At 37.1% G+C, this 19,921-nt stretch overlaps 1 protein-coding gene across 11 annotated transcripts in view; it reads right to left on the bottom strand.

Annotated features, from left to right (window-relative positions):
* MAP3K7 (mitogen-activated protein kinase kinase kinase 7) overlaps positions 1-19,921 on the bottom strand; it is a 74,067-nt gene that overhangs the window by 3,883 nt on the left and 50,263 nt on the right. For all 11 annotated transcript variants that reach the window (XR_011258593.1, XR_011258595.1, XR_011258594.1 and 8 more), the window contains 3 exons: positions 14,275-14,380; positions 9,737-9,798; positions 8,944-9,059 (listed from right to left, as the gene is read on the bottom strand). Coding sequence is in view for 2 of the 11 variants with exons in the window: in XM_069598264.1 (XP_069454365.1) it covers positions 8,944-9,059; positions 9,737-9,798; positions 14,275-14,380 (284 nt within the window). In the remaining 9 variants the exon portion in view is untranslated. The remainder of the gene's footprint in view (positions 1-8,943; positions 9,060-9,736; positions 9,799-14,274; positions 14,381-19,921) is intronic.

Raw genomic sequence — 19,921 nt, 5'->3', positions numbered from 1 at the left:
AACATTTCTTAAAGTACTTAAAACAGATTAAAACTACCATGAGAAAATACTTGAGGAGATAATAGTTGAAAATTTCCCTAAAATGGGAAGGAAATAATCACCCAAGTCCAAGAAACACGGAGAGTCCCAAACAGGATAAACCCAAGGCAAAACACCCCAAGACACACATTAATCAAATTAACAAAGATCAAACACAAAGAACAAATATTAAAAGCAGCAAAGGAAAAACAACAAACACACAAGGGGATTCCCATAAGGATAACAGCTGATCTTTCAATAGAAACTCTTCAGGCGAGGAGGGAATGGCAAGACATACCTAAAGTGATGAAAGAAAATAACCTACAGCCCAGATTACTGTACCCAGCAAGGATCTCATTCAAATATGAAGGAGAAATCAAAAGCTTTACAGACAAGCAAAAGCTGAGAGAATTCAGCACCACCAAACCAACTCTCCAACAAATGCTAAAGGATATTCTCTAGACAGGAAACACAAAAAGGGTGTATAAACTCAAACCCAAAACAATAAATGGCAGCGGGATCATACTTATCAATAATTACCTTAAATGAAAATGGGCTGAATGCCCCAACCAAAAGACAAAGACTGGCTGAATGGATACAAAAAAAAGACACCTATATATGTTGTCTACAAGAGACCCACCTCAAAACAGGGGACACATACAGACTGAAAGTGAAGGGCTGGAAAAAGATATTCCGTGCAAACAGAGACCAAAAGAAAGCAGGAGTAGCAATACTCATAAGAGATAAAATAGACTTTAAAACAAAGGTTGTGAAAAGAGACAAAGGAGGATACTACATAATGATCAAAGGATCAATCCAAGAAGAAGATATAACAATTATAAATATATATGCATGCAACATTGGAGCACCGCAATATGTAAGACAAATGCTAACAAGTATGAGAGGGGAAATTAACAATAATTAGTGGGAGACTTTAATACCCTCCTCACAAGCATGGATAAATCAAATAAACAGAAAATTAACAAGGAAATGCAAACTTTAAATGATACAATAGACCAGTTAGACCTAACTGATATCTATAAGACATTTCACCCCAAAACAATAAGAAATCAAAAATGAAATCAAAATATGCATAGAAATGAATGAAAATGGAAACACAACAACCCCAACCTATGGGACACTGTAAAAGCAGCAGTGCTAAGGGGAAAGTTCATAGCAATACAGGCATACCTCAAGAAACAAGAAAAAAGTCAAATAAATAACCTAACTCTACACCTAAAGCAACTAGAAAAAGAAGAAATGAAGAACCCCAGGGTTAGTAGAAGGAAAGAAATCTTAAAAATAAGGGCACAAATAAATGCAAAAGAAACAAAAGAGACCATAGCAAAAATCAACAAAGCCAAAAGCTGGTTCTTTGAAAGGATAAATAAAATTGACAAACCATTAGCCAGACTCATCTAGAAGCAAAGAGAGAAAAATCAAATCAATAAAATCAGAAATGAAAATGGAGAGATCACAACAGACAACACAGAAATACAAAAGATCATAAGAGACTACTATCAGCAACTATATGCCAATAAAACAGACAACATGGAAGAAATGGACAAATTCTTAGCAAAGTACAACTTTCCAAAACTGAACCAGGAAGAAATAGAAAATCTTAACAGACCGATCACAAGCATGGAAATTGAAACTGTAATCAGAAATCTTCCAGCAAACAAAAGCCCAGGTCCAGACGGCTTCACAGCTGAATTCTACCAAAAATTTCGAGAAGAGCTAACACCTATCCTACTCAAACTCTTCCAGAAAATTGTAGAGGAAGATAAATTTCCAAATTCATTCTATGAGGCCACCATCAGCCTAATGCCAAAACCTGACAAAGATGCCACAAAAAAAGAGAACTACAGGCCAATATCACTAATGAACATAGTTGCAAAAATCCTTAACAAAATTCTAGCGATCAGAATCCAACAACACATTAAAAAGATCATACACCTTGACCAAGTGGGCTTTATCCCAGGGATGCAAGGATTCTTCAATATCCGCAACTCAATCAGTGTAATACACCACATTAACAAATTGAAAAATAAAAGCCATATGATTATCTCAATAGATGCAGAGAAAGCCTTTGACAAAATTCAACATCAATTTATGATAAAAACTCTCCAGAAAGCAGGAATAGAAGGAACATACCTCAACATAATAAAAGCTATATATGACAAACTCACAGCAAACATTATCCTCAATGGTGAAAAATAGAAAGCATTTCCCCTAAAGTCAGGAACAAGACAAGGGTGCCCACTTTCACCTTTACTATTCAACATAGTTTTGGAAGTTTTGACCACAGCAATCAGAGCAGAAAAAGAAATAAAAGGAATCCAAACTGGAAAAGAAGAAGTAAAACTCTCACTGTCTGCAGATGACATGATCCTCTACATAGAAAATCCTAAATACGCCACCAGAAAACTACTAGACCTAATCAATGAATACAGTAAAGTTGCAGGATATAATCAACACACAGAAATCCCTTGCATTCCTATAAGCTAATAATGAGAAAATAGAAAGAGAAATTAAGGAAACAATTCCATTCACCATTGCAACGAAAAGAATAAAATACTTAGGAATATATCTATAAAGAAACTAAAGACCTATATATAGAAAACTATAAAACACTGGTGAAAAAAATCAAGGATGACACTAACAGATGGAGAAATATACCATGTTCATGGATCGGAAGAATCAATATAGTGAAAATGAGTATACTACCCAAAGCAATTTATAGATTCAATGCAATTCCTATGAAGCTACCAACAGTATTTTTCACAGAGCTAGAACAAATAATTTCACAATTTGAATGGAAATACAAAAAACCTTGAATAGCCAAAGCAATCTTGAGAAAGAAGAATGGAACTGGAGGAATCAACCTGCCTGACCTCAGGCTCTACTACAAAGCCACAGTCATCAAGACAGTATGGTACTGGCACGAAGACAGAAATATAGATCAATGGAACAAAATAGAAAGCCCAGAGGTAAATCCACGCACCTATGGACACCTTATCTTTGACAAAGGAGACAAGAATATACAATGGATTAAAGACAATCTCTTTAACAAGTGGTGCTGGGAAAACTAGTCAACCACTTATAAAAGAATGAAACCAGAACACTTTCTAACACCATACACAAAAATAAACTCAAAATGGATTAAAGATCTAAATCTAAGACCAGAAACTATAAAACTCCTAGAAGAGAACATAGGCAAAACACTCTCCGACATATATCACAGCAGGATCCTCTATGACCCACCTCCCAGAGTATTGGAAGTAAAAGCAAAAATAAACAAATGGGACCTAGTTAAACTTAAAAGCTTCTGCACAACAAAGGAAACTATAAGCAAGGTGAAGAGACAGCCTTCAGAATGGGAGAAAATAATAGCAAATGAAGCAAATGACAAACAACTAATCTCAAAAATATACAAGCAACTCCAGCAGCTCAATTCCAGAAAAATAAACGACCCAATCAAAAAATGAGCCAAAGAACTAAATAGACATTTCTCCAAAGAAGACATACAGATGGCTAACAACACATGAAAAGATGCTCAACATCACTCATGATCAGAGAAATGCAAATCAAAACCACAATGAGGTACTATTTCAGGCCAGTCACAATGGCTGTGATCCAAAAGTCTACAAGCAATAAACGCTGGAGAGGGTGCGGAGAAAAGGGAACGCTCTTACACTGTTGGTGGGAATGCTAACTAGTACACCCACTATGGAGAACAGTGTGGAGAGTCCTTAAAAAACTGGAAATAGAACTGCCTTATGACCCAGCAATCCCACTGCTGGGCATACACACTGAGGAAACCAGAACTGAAAGAGACACATGTACCCCAGTGTCCATCGCAGCACTGTTTATAATAGCCAGGACATGGAAGCAACCTAGATGTCCATCAGCAGATGACTGGATAAGAAAGCTGTGGTACATATATACAATGGAGTATTACTCAGCCATTAATACATTTGAATCAGTTCTAATGAGGTGGATGAAACTAGAACCTATTATACAGAGTGAAGTAAGCCAGAAAGAAAAACACCAATACAGTATACTAATGCACATATATGGAACTTGAAAGATGGTAATAACCCTGTATGCGAGACAGCAGAAGAGACACAGATGTATAGAACAGTCTTTTGGACTCTGTGGGAGAGGGAGAGGGTGGGATGATTTGGGAGAATGGCATTGAAACATGTATAATATCATACATGAAATGAGTCGCCAGCCCAGGTTCAATGCATGATACTGGAGGCTTGGGGCTGGTGCACTGGGACGACCCAGAGGGATGGTATGGGGAGGGAGGAGGGAGGGGGGTTCAGGACGGGGAACATGTGTATACCTGTGGTGGATACATGTTGATGTATGGCAAAACCAATGCAATATTGTAAAGTGATTAACCTCCAATTAAAATAAATAAAAAAAAGATTAAAACTGCCATATTTTTTATAGTGTCCCTCAATTCATCCTGTTTTTTTCCTCCAGCATAGAATTCCTCTTTCAGTACAGATTAAACATGTGACATAAGAAATAGCTTTTTTCCTTAACATAAAGTGTGACAAAATTCCATTATTCTACAGTTCACACAGTTTAATATTTAATCTATTTAGCTTTACCTTTAAAATGTTAAGTTGAATTCAAAATCATTGTATTAGAAAATTGTGAAAAAACCCTTCTTCTCCCTTCTTGAAAATACCACCATAAATCAGTGTCAAAGGAGTAAAATTTCATGAAGGTCATGTTTAAGAAAACGGAAACATTGTTTCTTAAGAATCTCTAGTAGAGAAGAATGGAAATGGGACTGTAATTCTTTAAAAGGGGAGAAAAATAGTCTATTTCCCAGAGCAACCTGTGACTATTGAACTCCTCAGAAAAACACTCAGAGATGAAATAAAGCCCTCTAATATAGTCATTCTACTCTCTGAAACATACACCTGGAGAGACTATATCTACCAAAATGTTTCTAAGATAAAGCACAACTAAACATTAGTAAATCAAATTATTTTACCTGTGTCCAAGGACAATAAATCCGTTTACCAATAAATCTAAATAGCTTTTAACTTTTAAATTCTAAGGACATAAAATATATGGTTAAGAGCACCTATTTATTTCCCTTATGTCTTGCTAATATAATAAAATTCAGTCAAGAGTTCAGTTGTACATGGAAAATTAGCCAGGGGTGTTTAAAAAACATAAACATAGAAGATTCTTTAAAAAACTAGGACTAAAACTACCATATGACCCAGCAATCCCACTCCTAGGCATATACCCTGAGGAAACCGAAACTGAAAAAGACACATGTATCCCATTCATTGCAGCACTATTTACAATAGCTAGAACTTGGAAGCAACCTAGACGTCCATTGACAGATGAACAGATAAAGAAGCTGTGGTACATAAACACAATGGAATATTACCAGCCATAAAAAGGAACGCATTTGAGTCAGTTCTGATGAGGTGGATGAACCCAGAACCTATTATACAGAGTGAAGAGAGTCAGAAAGAGAAAGGTAATATGGTATTCTAATGCATATATATATGGAATCTATAAAAATGGCACTGAAGAATTAGGGCAGCAATGGAGAAACAGACATAGAGAACAGACTTATGGACATGGGGAGAGGGGAAGAGAGGGTGAGATGTATGGAAAGAATAACGTAGAAACTGACATTACCATATGTAAAACAGATAGCCAATGGGAATTTGCTGTGTGGCTCAGGAAACTCAAACAGGGGATCTGTATCAATCTAGAGGGGTGGGATGGGGAGGGAAATGGGAAGGAGGTTCAAAAGGGAGGGGATATATGCATACCTATGGCTGATTCATGGTGAGGTTTGACAGAAAGCAACAAAATTCTGTAAAGCAATTATCCGTTAATAAAAAAATAAAAAAGAAGAGAAAAAAACATAGAGAAAAGCTCCACGTGAGAAATATACTTCATGATTAATACTAAGAATTATGGTTTTCATGTCTTTAAACAATACTGCACCTTCAGTTCAGTTAGGTTCAGTCACTCAGTCGTGTCCAACTCTTTGCGACCCCATGAATCGCAGCACGCCAGGCCTCCCTGTCCATCACCAAACCGGGAGTTCACCCAGACTTGTGTCCATCGAGTCAGTGATGCCATCCAGCCATCTCATCCTCTGTCGTCCCCTTCTCCTCCTGCCCCCAATCCCTCCCAGCATCAGAGTCTTTTCCAATGAGTCAACTCTTCGCATGAGGTGGCCGAAGTACCAGAGTTACAGCTTTAGCATCATTCCTTCCAAAGAACACCCAGGGCTGATCTTCAGAATGGGCTGGCTGGATCTCCTTGCAGTCCAAAGGACTCTCAAGAGTCTTCTCCAACACCACAGTTCAAAAGCATCAATTCTTTGGCACTCAGCCTTCTTCACAATCCAACTCTCACATCCATACATGACCACTGGAAAAACCATAGCCTTGACTAGACAGACCTTAGTTGGCAAAGTAATGTCTCTGCTTTTGAATATACTATCTAGGTTGGTCATAACTTTTCCTCCAAGGAGTAAGCGTCTTTTAAAATTTCATGGCTGCAGTCACCATCTGCAGTGATTTTGAAGCCCAAGAAAATAAAGTCTGACACTGTTTCCCCATCTACTTCCCATGAAGTGATGGGACCAGATGCCATGATCTTCCTTTTCTGAATGTTGAGCTCTAAGCCAACTTTTTCACTCTCCTCTTTCACTTTCATCAAGAGGCTTTTTAGTTCCTCTTCACTTTCTGCCATAAAGGTGGTGTCATCTGCATTATCTGAGGTTATTGATATTTCTCCCGGCAATCTTGATTCCAGGTTGTGCTTCAGCGTTTCTCATGATGTACTCTCCATAGAAGTTAAATAAGCAGGGTGACAATATACAGCCTTAACGTACTCCTTTTCCTATTTGGAACCAGTCTGTTGTTCCATGTCCAGTTCTAACTGTTGCTTCCTGACCTGCATACAGATTTCTCAAGAGGCAGGTCAGGTGGTCTGGTATTCCCATCTCTCTCGGAATTTTCCACAGTTTATTGTGATCCACACAGTCAAAGGCTTTGGCATAGTCAATAAAGAAGAAATAGATGTTTTTCTGAAACTCTCTTGCTTTTTCCATGATCCAGCAGATGTTGGCAATTTGACCTCTGGTTCCTCTGCCTTTGCTAAAACCAGCTTGAACATCAGGAAGTTCACGGTTCACGTATTGCTGAAGCCTGGCTTGGAGAATTTTGAGCATTACTTGACTAGCATGTGAGATGAGTGCAATTGTGTGGTAGTTTGAGCGTTCTTTGGCATTGCCTTTCTTTGGAACTGGAATGAAAACTGACCTTTTCCAGTCCTGTGGCCACTGCTGAGTTTTCCAAATGTGCTGGCAAATTGAGTGCAGCACTTTCACAGCTTCATCTTTCAGGATTTGAAATAGCTCAACTGGAATTCCATCACCTCCACTAGCTTTGCTTGTAGTGATGCTTTCTAAGGCCCACTTGACTTCACATTTTAGGATGTCTGGCTCTAGATTAGTGACCACATCATCATGATTATCTGGGTCGTGAAGATCTTTTTTGTACAGTTCTTCTGTGTATTCTTGCCACCTCTTCTTAATATCTTCTGCTTCTGTTAGGTCCAGACCATTTCTGTCTTTTATCAAGCCCATCTTTGCATGAAATGTTCATTTGGTATCTCTAATTTTCTTGAAGAGATCTCTAGTCTTTCCCATACTGTTCCTCTATTTCTTTACATTGATCGCTGAAGAAGGCTTTCTCATCTCTTCTTGCTATTCTCTGGAACTCTGAATTCAGATGCTTATATGTTTCCTTTTCTCCTTTGCTTTTCGCCTCTCTTCTTTTCGTAGCTATTTGTAAGGCCTCCCCAAAGAGCCATTTTGCTTTTTTGCATTTCTTTTCCATGGGGATGGTCTTGATCCCTGTCTCCTGTACAATGTCACGAACCTCATTCCATAGTTCATCAGGCACTCTATCTATCAGATCTAGGCCCTTAAATCTATTTCTCACTTATACTGCATAATCATAAGGGATTTGATTTAGGTCATACTTGAATGGTCTAGTAGTTTTCCCTACTTTCTTCAATTTATGTCTGAATTTGGTAATAGTCAGGTCCATGAGTCAAGGCAAATTGGAAGTGGTCAAACAAGAGATGGCAAGAGTGAACATCGACATTCTAGGAATCAGCGAACTAAAATGGACTGGAATGGGTGAATTTAACTCAGATGACCATTATATCTACTACTGCAGGCAGGAAATCCTCAGAAGAAATGGAGTAGCCATCATGGTCAACAAAACAGTCCGAAATGCAGTACCTGGACGCAATCTCAAAAACAACAGAATGATTTCTGTTCGTCTCCAAGGCAAACCATTCAATATCACAGTTATCCAAGTCTATGCCCCAACCAGTAATGCTGAAGAAGCTGAAGTTGAATGGTTTTATGAAGACCTACAAGACCTTTTAGAACTAACATCCAAAAAAGATGTCCTTTTCATTATAGAGGACTGGAATGCAAAAGTAGGAAGTCAAGAAACACCTGGAGTAACAGGCAAATTTGGCCTTGGAATGTGGAATGAAGCAGGGCAAAGACTAATAGAGTTTTGCCAAGAAAATGCACTGGTCATAGCAAACACCCTCTTCCAACAACACAAGAGAAGACTCTACACATGGACATCACCAGATGGTCAACACTGAAATCAGATTGATTATATTCTATACAGTCAACAAAAACAAGACCAGGAGCTGACTGTGGCTCAGATCATGAACTCCTTATTACCAAATTCAGACTGAAATTGAAGAAAGTAGGGAAAACCGCTAGACCATTCAGGTATGACCTAAATCAAATCCCTTATGATTATATTGCACCTTAGCAGATTTTAAACTCAAAATACCAATTATTTACTTTTATTCATAAAAGATACTTACTTTCTCTGTAATAACAATGCAATTTCTGTTTGGACTTTCATGTATTCCTGTGCCATCTTACAATGCTGTTCAAACACTGCCATAGATTCTTTGGAGTTTGGGCATGGTGCTAGAGGCTGGAAATAAATCACAAATGTTAAAAACATAATTAAATCAAATCTCAATATCTATTTGAGCATTAAGACAGAGACTGTAATAAGCCTTTTATAGCACTGAAGCAATGACCTTTTAAAAATAAGCGTTAAATAAACCAGGCCTAGAAAAATCTCAGTGTCCTTTTGTCAGTGTTAACTCAGATCTTAAATTTATACTTGCTGTTTTCAAACTTTTGAACCATGACTACAGTACTCTTGACCTCTGGTTTTACATTTCAGTTGCCAAACTTTATTATACTGAAAGATGTTTACAGCTCTCACACTCAGGCAGAGAAGTGTATTGCTTATATTTTAGTCACCATGAACATGCCAATGTATTACAAAATCTATTAAGGAGAAATGAGCTTACATGAGTTTTAAATTTTAATACACTAACAATGAAGAGCCAAGACCTATTCTTGGCAGCTGAACAAAGATATGAGTATTTTAAGGTGATTGTTGGATTAGAAACATATGATTCTGGCAATCTCACTGACTTGAGAATCAATTATTTCAATTTGATTTTTAAAAGTTTAAGGAGGCCAACTGAAAGCATAAATAAATGCACACACTATGACAAATAAGAACACAACCACCAGCTTTAAAGACAAACTTCTCTAAAAGGGAAAAAGGAAACCGCTGAGAAAGTACTCCTTTACCTGTAGTTGGTGATCCAGTGTAAGATAAGCCATTGGGATGGAATTATCTGATCCATTGGTATCTGGAATTACAGCATGTGTTTTATTTATTTTCTGTCATAAATAATTAAAAACAAAAAGCAAGAAAGAAGATGATTGTTTTTCCTAGAGGAAAGTTATTGCTACTGGTAATGTTTTATTTCTAAAGGTAAACAGAGGACATCCAATTACAGATAATTAGCATACAACCATACTCTCATGCCTACAATTTAAGATGGCTATGAACTGAACATCATATATTAAAGCATGTAAGCCCTTGTTTAATTAAAATCAAAAACAGTCGTATGGGACCTTTATATTTTAAATTCAGTCTTACGGACTCTACCTAACCAAGCCTCACATTCCTTCTCTCCTTGATCACGTTAAGTTTACTATAAGGCTACGTCAACTCCAGCAATTATCAGTGTTCCTTCACAGGGAAAGGGGGAAAGCAAGAGGCACATTCTTTTCCAGTGGGTCATCCTCAATTAGCAAAGATTCTAACTGTCCATCCCACTCCTGCCAATGAGAATCACCGCAGAGAACGAGAGGTGTTACTGATGGGAGTGTATTACACACATGGACAGCATGAAAAGTGTGATTTAATGTCATGTCAAAAAACAATTAAATGGGTTAACTCAAATAACCAACCAGCCAATTTATCAAAATATCTGAACACACAAGTTTTGTTTGTATTTCAAAAAGAGGTAAAACTACCACAACAACTTGCTGGAGAAACATGGCTCGCTCTCTTCCCAATATGAACATGTATGTACGTTTCCAGGAGCAGGAAGGATAACTGGGAGGTAATATAGACTTTCCTATTTCAGAAGTAGCTGCTTCCCCAGTATTAACAGAGAATAAATGAGTTAAGCAAGTGAGCTATTCACTCTTTTTCTGCTAGAGACTCCAGGAAAGAGTGGTAGAGATGAAGGCAAGGTCAGGAAGACATCCAGGCACTTCCTCAAATACAATAAAAAACTAAGACAGTTAGATGGTTCAATAACCTCCTAAGTTACTGCTGACTGATATTCCAGTTTTTGTTTTTTTTTTAAGGCCACTGAGAATGTGTTTTCAAATAACTCCAAAAGCTAAGCTAATTCAGAGCAGATGAGATAACGTATTTAAGAAATACCATGCAGTGCTAGCTAGTCTCTGGGGAGGACTCAACACATGGCACTGGTTCTTCTTTTTTAATTATTGTCTTTGACACTAGGTGAAGAATTGGGAAAACAGGGCAATTTAACATATTCAAGTTTACATTTCAGATTTAAAAAGTCATGTTAAACTGCTGCTGTTGTTTAGTTGCTAAGTTGTGTGCTGGAGTTCAATAAAGAAGGAATAAGAGTACTGCCTTAGAGCTTTTACTCTAAAATCATATACTAATGCAAAGGCTTTTTTTTTGAAACAGCTAAACAAGAAATACTTTTATTTCTCTGATGAAACCTCTCCCCACCCCCTACAATAGTTTCAAATAATGCCTCCACTGAATACTGCTTTTCACAAAATTAAACTTATTAAGTGATTTCCTCTGAACTTACTGGAAAAATTAAGTGTCTTCAAATTTCTTTAATTTAATATTTCCACTCATCACTCTTTCTTAAATCTTTGATACTTCATATATCATATTTAATCAGTCCCCTTTCCCCAATATGTATTTCAGAATTAAACATATCAATGTTTCACAGTACTGTTGGGGTTAAAAAAAAAAGTCCAAGGATTGTGCTATTTTCAAACAATTTTAAAGCCCTCTGATGGTGGGAATTAAGGTCCTTTACTAAATTTCATCTCTTCTCTGAATCCAAGAAGTGAGATTTCACCTTCTCACTTAAAATTGAAATTTAGCTTTCAGTTTCTGGTTACAAGGCTTTCCTGATAGCTCAGTTGGTAAAGAATCTGCCTGCAATGCAGGAGACCTGGATTCGATCTTTGGGTTGGCAAGACCTGCTGGAGAAGGGAAAGGCTACCCACTCCAGTACTCTGGCCTAGAGAATTCCATGGACTGTACAGTCCATGGGGTCCAAAGAGTTGGACATGACTGAGCAACTTTTACTTTCTGGTTTTAAGACAGCAAGGTTATTCCATGAAAGTTTGTCTTATAATGTTTTAATTGCTGATCAAATCTAACCTCTTTTCCTAAATATCAGAATTCATATTGAGTTGGTTAAGTTAGGCAAAACCTCTCGTCCAGTCTCTTAAACACGAAACTTATCACTATCTCATATTCTCTAAATATATGATCCCTTCAACTGGAATGCTGTCTTCTCCTTTCTGCTTTATGACTAAATAATAAATCTCATTATTTTTTTTAAAAAAGTCATGGACTATGTCAGGTCTTATCTATAACTAGTAAAACACTCAGCTTATACCGTAAATGTAGCAGTCTGTTACATACCATGATGAGTTTACTTTTAATGTGTCAGTACCATGACTCTAATCAGAATACAAACAAATGGGGCATGATTTATGTTTCAATCTTTGCAAAGTACTAGGTCCAGGACCATCTCTTGAGCGAGTATCCCCTCACTACTGTGGCACCCTCTACTGGATCCAAGTATCTCTCTTACTAGCTGCTCTTGGTTATGCCCAATATACCAGAAGTAGAAACCCGTATTACAAGAGCACTATGCATTACAATTATTAATTATTTTGTTCTTTTCCTCTGAAAAACACAAAAAACTGCTGCCCTTTTAAATTAAAAAACCCAATTAACTAGGTTGTTTTAACTTAACATATGCACTTCTACATTTTTTTCTTGGTCAGTGGGCCTTGAAAGAAAAAGGTTTTACCTGTCTCTTCCCTACAATTTATTCTGTTAGCTTCATTATCAATATTTTTCTTAGAAACAGTGCAAAGCTGAACTTTATTATTTACAAACTTAAACCAGAGTCTCAATACCTATAATTATATTCAAAATTATTTAAAAACAATAACCATACATTTATAGTATATTTCACAGCAGAGATGAAATTTAGTTGATACTGCAACCTGGACTTATGTATGATGTCTAGCTATTGGTATTTTGCAGTATTTTAGGTTCCAGAAAAGGAATAAAAAGAGATAGAAGTTGGAAGTAGAAGAACACATGAAATGGAATCACGGCAGTTAAATGAGAGAGATGTAGGAGAACCTTGATTTTACCCTCATGAATTTGCCACCTGCCCCACTTTGGGATGTCTAGGTTAGTCCAGGCTGAAATGAGGAGACCCAGCAAATGCTGTGATGCCAGGGCAAGTACACCCTCATTGAAGGATGTGTCAATCGAAAAGAGCTACTACTACCTGAATGTTAACAGTCAAATCTGTCAAGATCATTTCCCTGTCCCTTTCTGAGGAGAAGCATGTCATGATAAACATGTGCTGAGTAGTGGCGAATGTTCTGGGCAATCGGAGGCTGGGCTGTGATGGGAGTGAAATTTAGGAGTTTTTGCCACCACTAAATTTAAACTTTCTAAAACTAGGGAGTACACCCAAAGCTAAATATAGTTCTATCTTACATTACACAGAGAAAAGCCACCCAGTTAATTTTTTAAAATTACATTATGAACTTGACGATACCATGTCAAATATCTAAAAATACTTATAAGCAGAATTTCAGTTTGTAAAGACAGAAAGCTGACTTTTTAATTTCAATTTAATCACCATTATTAATTCCATTGTTGATCTGATATAAAATCCCAAATGGTTTAGTTTTTCAAGGTCTAAGAGATCATCTTCCCTCTCTGACACAATAACATATAAATAATTTTCATAGAAGAATATTCTGCATATTTATCAAGGTATCCTCTTAATGCTAAAGAGAAGTTAATTTTCTTATGGCACATAATTTCCTGGTTACCCATAATGAAACTATTTCATTACTACCTTCAGACAGACAGATTTTAATTCTTATATTCTGATTTTGATTAGTTAAGTTATTCATGTTGGGGAGTTTTAATAACTCTTACAGGCCTTTAAAAATCTATTTAACAGACTATTTATGTGACTGAAATGAGGTCTCCCTCTCAGTTAAAAATGATTCAAAAGGTCAAAGGTCAGAAAAAAACATTTTTTTTTCTCACCGAGGTACACAATATCTTGTATTTTTAAAACAAAACACTGAGATGAAGATGATTACTTTACCAGAGTTTACTACTATCATTACTACCAGAAGGATAGACTGTAATAAAAAAATCAGATTGAAACATCAAGAAGAGAGTATCTTCCTACTTAAAAAATCCCCAAACAAAGCATCTTCAAAATACAGGTTTAGTATGGGGGACGTAGGGGGAGAACCACATGAGGAAAAGTAGTTTCTGTCTTAGTAGTCAAAAAGATATTTTAAAATTTATTGCTAAATATTTTATTTTAGGATTGTAGTAATAGGAAATATTTTATTAATGTTTTATTTTAGGATTTTATTAATAGGAAGATCTAAACTACAGTATAATGCCAGTCTTTATAAACACTAGACTAATCACATGATTAAATGAACATAAACATGACAGATTCAACTTCACAATGAGGAAATAAACTGGTCACCTGTGGAATCATCAGGGGTCCATGGATGACTGCGAGCTGGCTTTTCTGAGGTTGGTCCTGAGGTAGTGATCATTCTGACGCTAGGACTGGATGACCTACTGCTCACCTGTAGGAAGAAATAACAGGAGGAACAAAGTGTGATTTTGATATAAAAACAAAAACAACAAGAGAAAATTTCCATTCTAAGGCAAAGGAAAGACTTCTACTTTTATCAGAAGAGGTTCTAAAACACTTGCAAGAAATCAAATAGATCCTCTGGGAATATTATATTAATATATGTATGCTAACATTTTATATGCATTCACACATAATATCTCTTAGAAACCAATAAGCTTGCAAGAAAGTAAGGGAAAGGCTCTGAGACCAGAAATAAAGTCTAGCAAGTGCTTAAGCTGCTAGCCCTGAGCATTTCAGCTGAACCCCAATGGGCTGGAGCTTCTGTTCTGACTGCCTGCTATCCTCAGAGGAACAGGTGCAAAGTTTGGGGTCTTTGCACAATGGGAGTAGGACTGGAGAACCTCCCGCTTAAAGCTAAACTCAAGCAGGCCTCATTCTCAGTGAACTAGAAAAACAAAGCAACAAAGCCTACCCTACAAAAGCGGTAACAAGTAAATCTGTCGACCTTAAGTGGCAGCTCTGGGTACAGGGTAGAAAATGTAGCTGCCATCAATCAATAAAAGATTTCCAAACTTGATGGAAGATATGACAAATTCCAACCATAATAAAGCCCAAGCAGAAAAACATAAGGAGAAAACCTACATTACAGAGTTAAACACAGGCCATATTACAGTCAAATTCTAGAAAACAAAGAAAATAGAAGACAGTAAAATGCAGCCAGAGTGAAAAGATCATCCATGAAGGAATACCAGTTAGATCCTCAGCAGCAACAAGGAAGACAGAAGCAGAATATGTTCAAACTGCTGAAAGAAAACAATTGTCACCCTAGATTTGTTTAGTCATCAAAAATGGCAAGAATGAGGTCAAAATAACATTCTCAGATGAACAAAACCTGAGGTTACCACCCACAGACTCTTATCAAAAGAATTTACCATCCTGGTGAGATATTTTGATACTCTTGTGATATATAAAAGGGTCCAAAAACCAAACTATGCTCACAGTAAAAACCTGACCTTCATAGAAAGCAAGTTTGGTGTAAACATACTTGTGAACCCTATGCTTAAAAAGGGATTCCCAGGTGGCACAGTGGTAAGGAATCTGCCTATCAATGCAGGAGACATAAGAGATGCAGGTTCAATCTCTGGGTCAGGAAGATCCCTTGGAGGAGGATATGGCAACCCACTCCAGTATTCTTGCCTGGAGAATCCCATGGACAGAGGAGCCTGGCAGGCTATAGTCCATAGGGTCGCAAAGAGTTGGACACAACTAAAGTGATTTAACACACACACACATGCTTAACAAAAGGGATTATGCGTTCTTTTCAAGCACCCATGGAACACTTCTGCAAAATGATAAAAATGCTCACTAAGCAGCAGATAATTAGGTTGTTTTAACTATAAGATGGGAATATGTGAGTAGACTTGTAGCACCTAACAATTCCTTTCCTAGTTCAAAATTACAGTTCTTTTACAAAACATAGACACTGACCAAGCCTGGTCACAAAGGTATTTTTCTCTTTGGGTGTATTTACAGGCTATTCAGACATGAACTCCAACTTGGGCCTGAAATGCTTTATATTACTCTTAGAGTCTGTGATTCCTCAAAAACATGCAAATCTCCTAAGGGCATAGATCATGTGTATTTTTCTACTGGTCACTCCAGGATTAAGGGATTGCTGAATAAATCATATAATGAATAAAAACCACATACATGGTAAAGAACCATATAATAAAGACTCATTAAATAATAACACAAGCTTTTGGCATTCAGATGTAAGACTGGTGTTTAGGTTTATTTACCACTGATAGGAAGAAAAGTTATGACCAACCTAGATAGCATATTCAAAAGCAGAGACATTACTTTGCCAACTAAGGTCCTTCTAGTCAAGGCTATGGTTTTTCCTGTGGTCATGTATGGATGTGAGAGTTGGACTGTGAAGAAGGCTGAGCGCCAAAGAATTGATGCTTTTGAACCGTGGTGTTGGAGAAGACCCTTCAGAGTCCCTTGGACTGCAAAGAGATCCAACCAGTCCATTCTTAAGGAGATCAACCCTGGGATTTCTTTGGAAGGAATGATGCTAAAGCTGAAACTCCAGTCCTTTGGCCACCTCATGCATTGGAAAAGACTCTGCTGCTGGGAGGGATTGGGGGCAGGAGGAGAAGGGGACGACAGAGGATGAGATGGTTGGATGGCATCACTGACTCGATGGACGTGAATCTGAGTGAACTCCAGGAGATGGTGATGGACAGGGAGGCCTGGCGTGCTGCGATTCATGGGGTCACAGAGTTGGACATACCTGAGCGACTGAACTGAACCGAACCACTGATATATAATAAGAATGAAAATATACACCATAGAGAATGGTGATGAAATAATCAACTGTTATTTTTAGAATGCTGTTAACCTCTGTAAACAAATAGATATGACATTATTCCTCAGTCCTTTAACCTTCTTTGTCTGAAAGCCAAGTCTTGATTTAATAAGAGTACAGTGATATGACCACAGTTATAATTTCTACTGCAAATACAGAGCAATTTTTCTTCAGAGTGCTAGAAGAAGAGGGTTTCAGTCAGCCTAATTTTATGTCAATATTTTAAATATAAATATTTATGACATGTGAGAACCAGTATCAGTTGTGAGAAATTAAACAAGATAAAATACAAAGTATACGAATGAATTCTGTACACTAAAAAAAAGGGTCACTCAGTATGTGGTATTAAAACAAATAATCCCACTTGAACCTAGTACGAATTATTATATTCCTTAAACTTAAATCTTTTCCAAGAGAATTCTTTGCTACTTTATTTCTCTCGTCTCATCTCATGCGCACACTCAGTAGTTCTACTTCAGATTTCCCAGGAGTTATAAAACTAAGAAATAAGGCTAATATTTCAGGTCATCTCAAAACTGGTCTTTCCTCAAGGCTATGCGAAAAGCTACAACTTAAATTTAAATCCATAAATTAACTAAACCAGTCTTTATATTTCAAGGAATGAGCATCTCAACAAGTAACACAATATGCTAACATTTGTATTAAAAAAAAAAAAACTAAAGAAATATTCAAAAGCAAACCATAACTATATTTTTTGAATACCTGAAAAAATCCAAGGCATAAATCAGGACAGGTAATACTTTGATAATTTAAAAAAAGTATCAAACTGCTGGCAATTGAGTATGAAGGAAGTCTTATTTTTATAGTAGCTGTTTAAAAAAAAAAATCACTGATGGCCATAAATGCTCTGAAACTACTAAAACTCATTTAGGTTGCTCCTTCCTTCAAGACATTTACAATTTCCTTCAAGACATTTGTAATTCCTTTATTCTCAAAGGAACGGAAAAGTTCAATAAGAAATATATAGAGAAACTTGACTTACCACAAGGACTGGCTATGAAAGTGGTTATGAGGGTTCAGAAATGCCACACAGCAATTTAAGGAAGCAAAAGAATACTAAGCCAAATTTAAACTGCAGGGCGAGTGACCATCAGTAGACACGAACCCAAACTGGACTTGGACCAAAACTTTATAAAAACGAATTGGGAGTTATTTACAAACAAAAATAAAGCTTTGCTTTTTATGTTTCACCTGAAAGACTGGGAAAATATTTTCATAAATCAAGAATCTATGGCCAGGGTTACTATTAGACTGACATCTGAAAGCTATTTAAAACCCTCAGGAATCATCTTAGTTGCTAAAATTATAGGAGCATGAAACACAGAGATTAAATGTTGATTTCTATGATATTTTTGTGAAGTAACATCTGAAGAGCATAAATATTCAAAAGAAATGGATATCAGTAGGTAATGTGGATTTACAAGAGTACTTACTCCATCATGATAATCACTAATTAATTAAATCTAAAATATTCTTTTTAATCCAAAATTATGGGCTCAATCTAATTCTGGCTTCACCACAGTTTATTACAAGACAAATTTTAGAATTTTATTTTTCTTATATGGTCTTTAAATTCTCCAATAGGAAGGTACACTGTGAATTAGGAATTTTTAGGAAATATAATTATGTAGGCTTCTGATTTAGAGCTTGAACAGAACATTATTATAGACAAAAGAAATAGTATGAAAAATTGTATTCCGTAACTAAATAATGACAATGTATGATAGTACATCTCTAGATATGTGACAGAAGGCCTTTAAAGCAGACACTTTCTATAGTCTCTGTACAGAAGCTTCCCTTATGATACAGAAAGAAACGAATGCCAACGGATTTTACATCTTTTCAAGTAGTAGTTCTGCTTTATTTTTCTATAGTACTGTAGTGAGAATATGTGGTAAGAGAGCTGGAAGGCACAACATGGGGGTAGGCATACAAGCATGTACCAAGCATCTACTGGTGTGTCTGGTATTTTCACATGTTGTAAGAACCCTGAGGGGTGGACATTATTGACCCCACTGGTAGATAGTGTTGAAGCTCAGGGAAATAAAGGACTTGCTCAAAGCCATGTATCAGGTCAGTAAAGGTAGATTCTTGAGTTCACATAAAAATTAGTATGTCTGGTTCTCTGAATAATCACAATCGTATCATACTGCAGCTGTAATTTGTCACTGACTGCAGCACCCTCCAAGAGAAATCTTAAAAACAGATCTAGAAATTTATTATCACGGAGGATTAGCCTTGCTTAAAAATACGGTAAAAACTGATAAACAGTATTGAAATAATTAGTGATGATGCAGACCAAATGAAGCCAAAACACTTGAAAGTGAAGGGGTCTAGGATTACTTTACCATGCACTGCATTCAGTTTTATATGCAAGACAGAACGATAGAGTGTAGAGTTTGTGTGCTTTTGGAAGCAGATCTGGATTTAAAACTTGATTATAGCAAATACTAGCCAGTGCCAAGGGAATTAAGACTTAGGTAAGGTTCTCTAAGGCTCAGTTTATCTATCTGCAAAATGGGGAAAATAAAAAGTACCAAACTTTCAAGTTAAAATGTCAATAACATATTAAAGGCCTGGCAGTAAAGGCACAAAATGGGTGCACAGTAAATAAAAGGCAGTTGTTATTACTGAAGTTCTCCAGTTGATCTGGGGGTAAGTCTGATCTGCCCAAACAAGCTCCTGGGAGTCTGGGCCTTCTTGGTCTGTCAATGTACCCTGGTCAAAGCCTACCACGAATGCACCTACCTGTAGTGGAATGAGTTGGGTTTAGTATCTGTTGCTGCTGCTGAGTCGCTTCAGTCGTGTCCGACTCTGTGTGACCCCACAGACGGCAGCCCACCAGGCTCCCCTGTCCCTGGGATTTTCCAGGCAAGAACACTGGAGTGGGTTGCCATTTCCTTCTCCAAAGCATGAAAGTGAAAATGAAGTCGGTCAGTCCTGTCTGACTCTTTGCGACCCCATGGACTGCAGCCTACCAGGCTCCTCCACCCATGGGATTTTCCAGGCAAGACTACTGGAGTGGGTTGCCATTGCCTTCTCCGTTAGTATCGGTTGCAGTAAAGCAAAGCACTCTCCCCGAGGCACTTTGGGGGTGTTTCTGTGATGGCACCCCACTCCAGTACTCTTGCCTGGAAA

This window comes from Ovis canadensis, chromosome 8 (assembly GCF_042477335.2).
Source record: "Ovis canadensis isolate MfBH-ARS-UI-01 breed Bighorn chromosome 8, ARS-UI_OviCan_v2, whole genome shotgun sequence".
NCBI lineage: Eukaryota > Metazoa > Chordata > Mammalia > Artiodactyla > Bovidae > Ovis > Ovis canadensis.
Note: the sequence above shows the minus strand (reverse complement) of the source record. Positions and strands in the feature narration are given on the sequence as shown.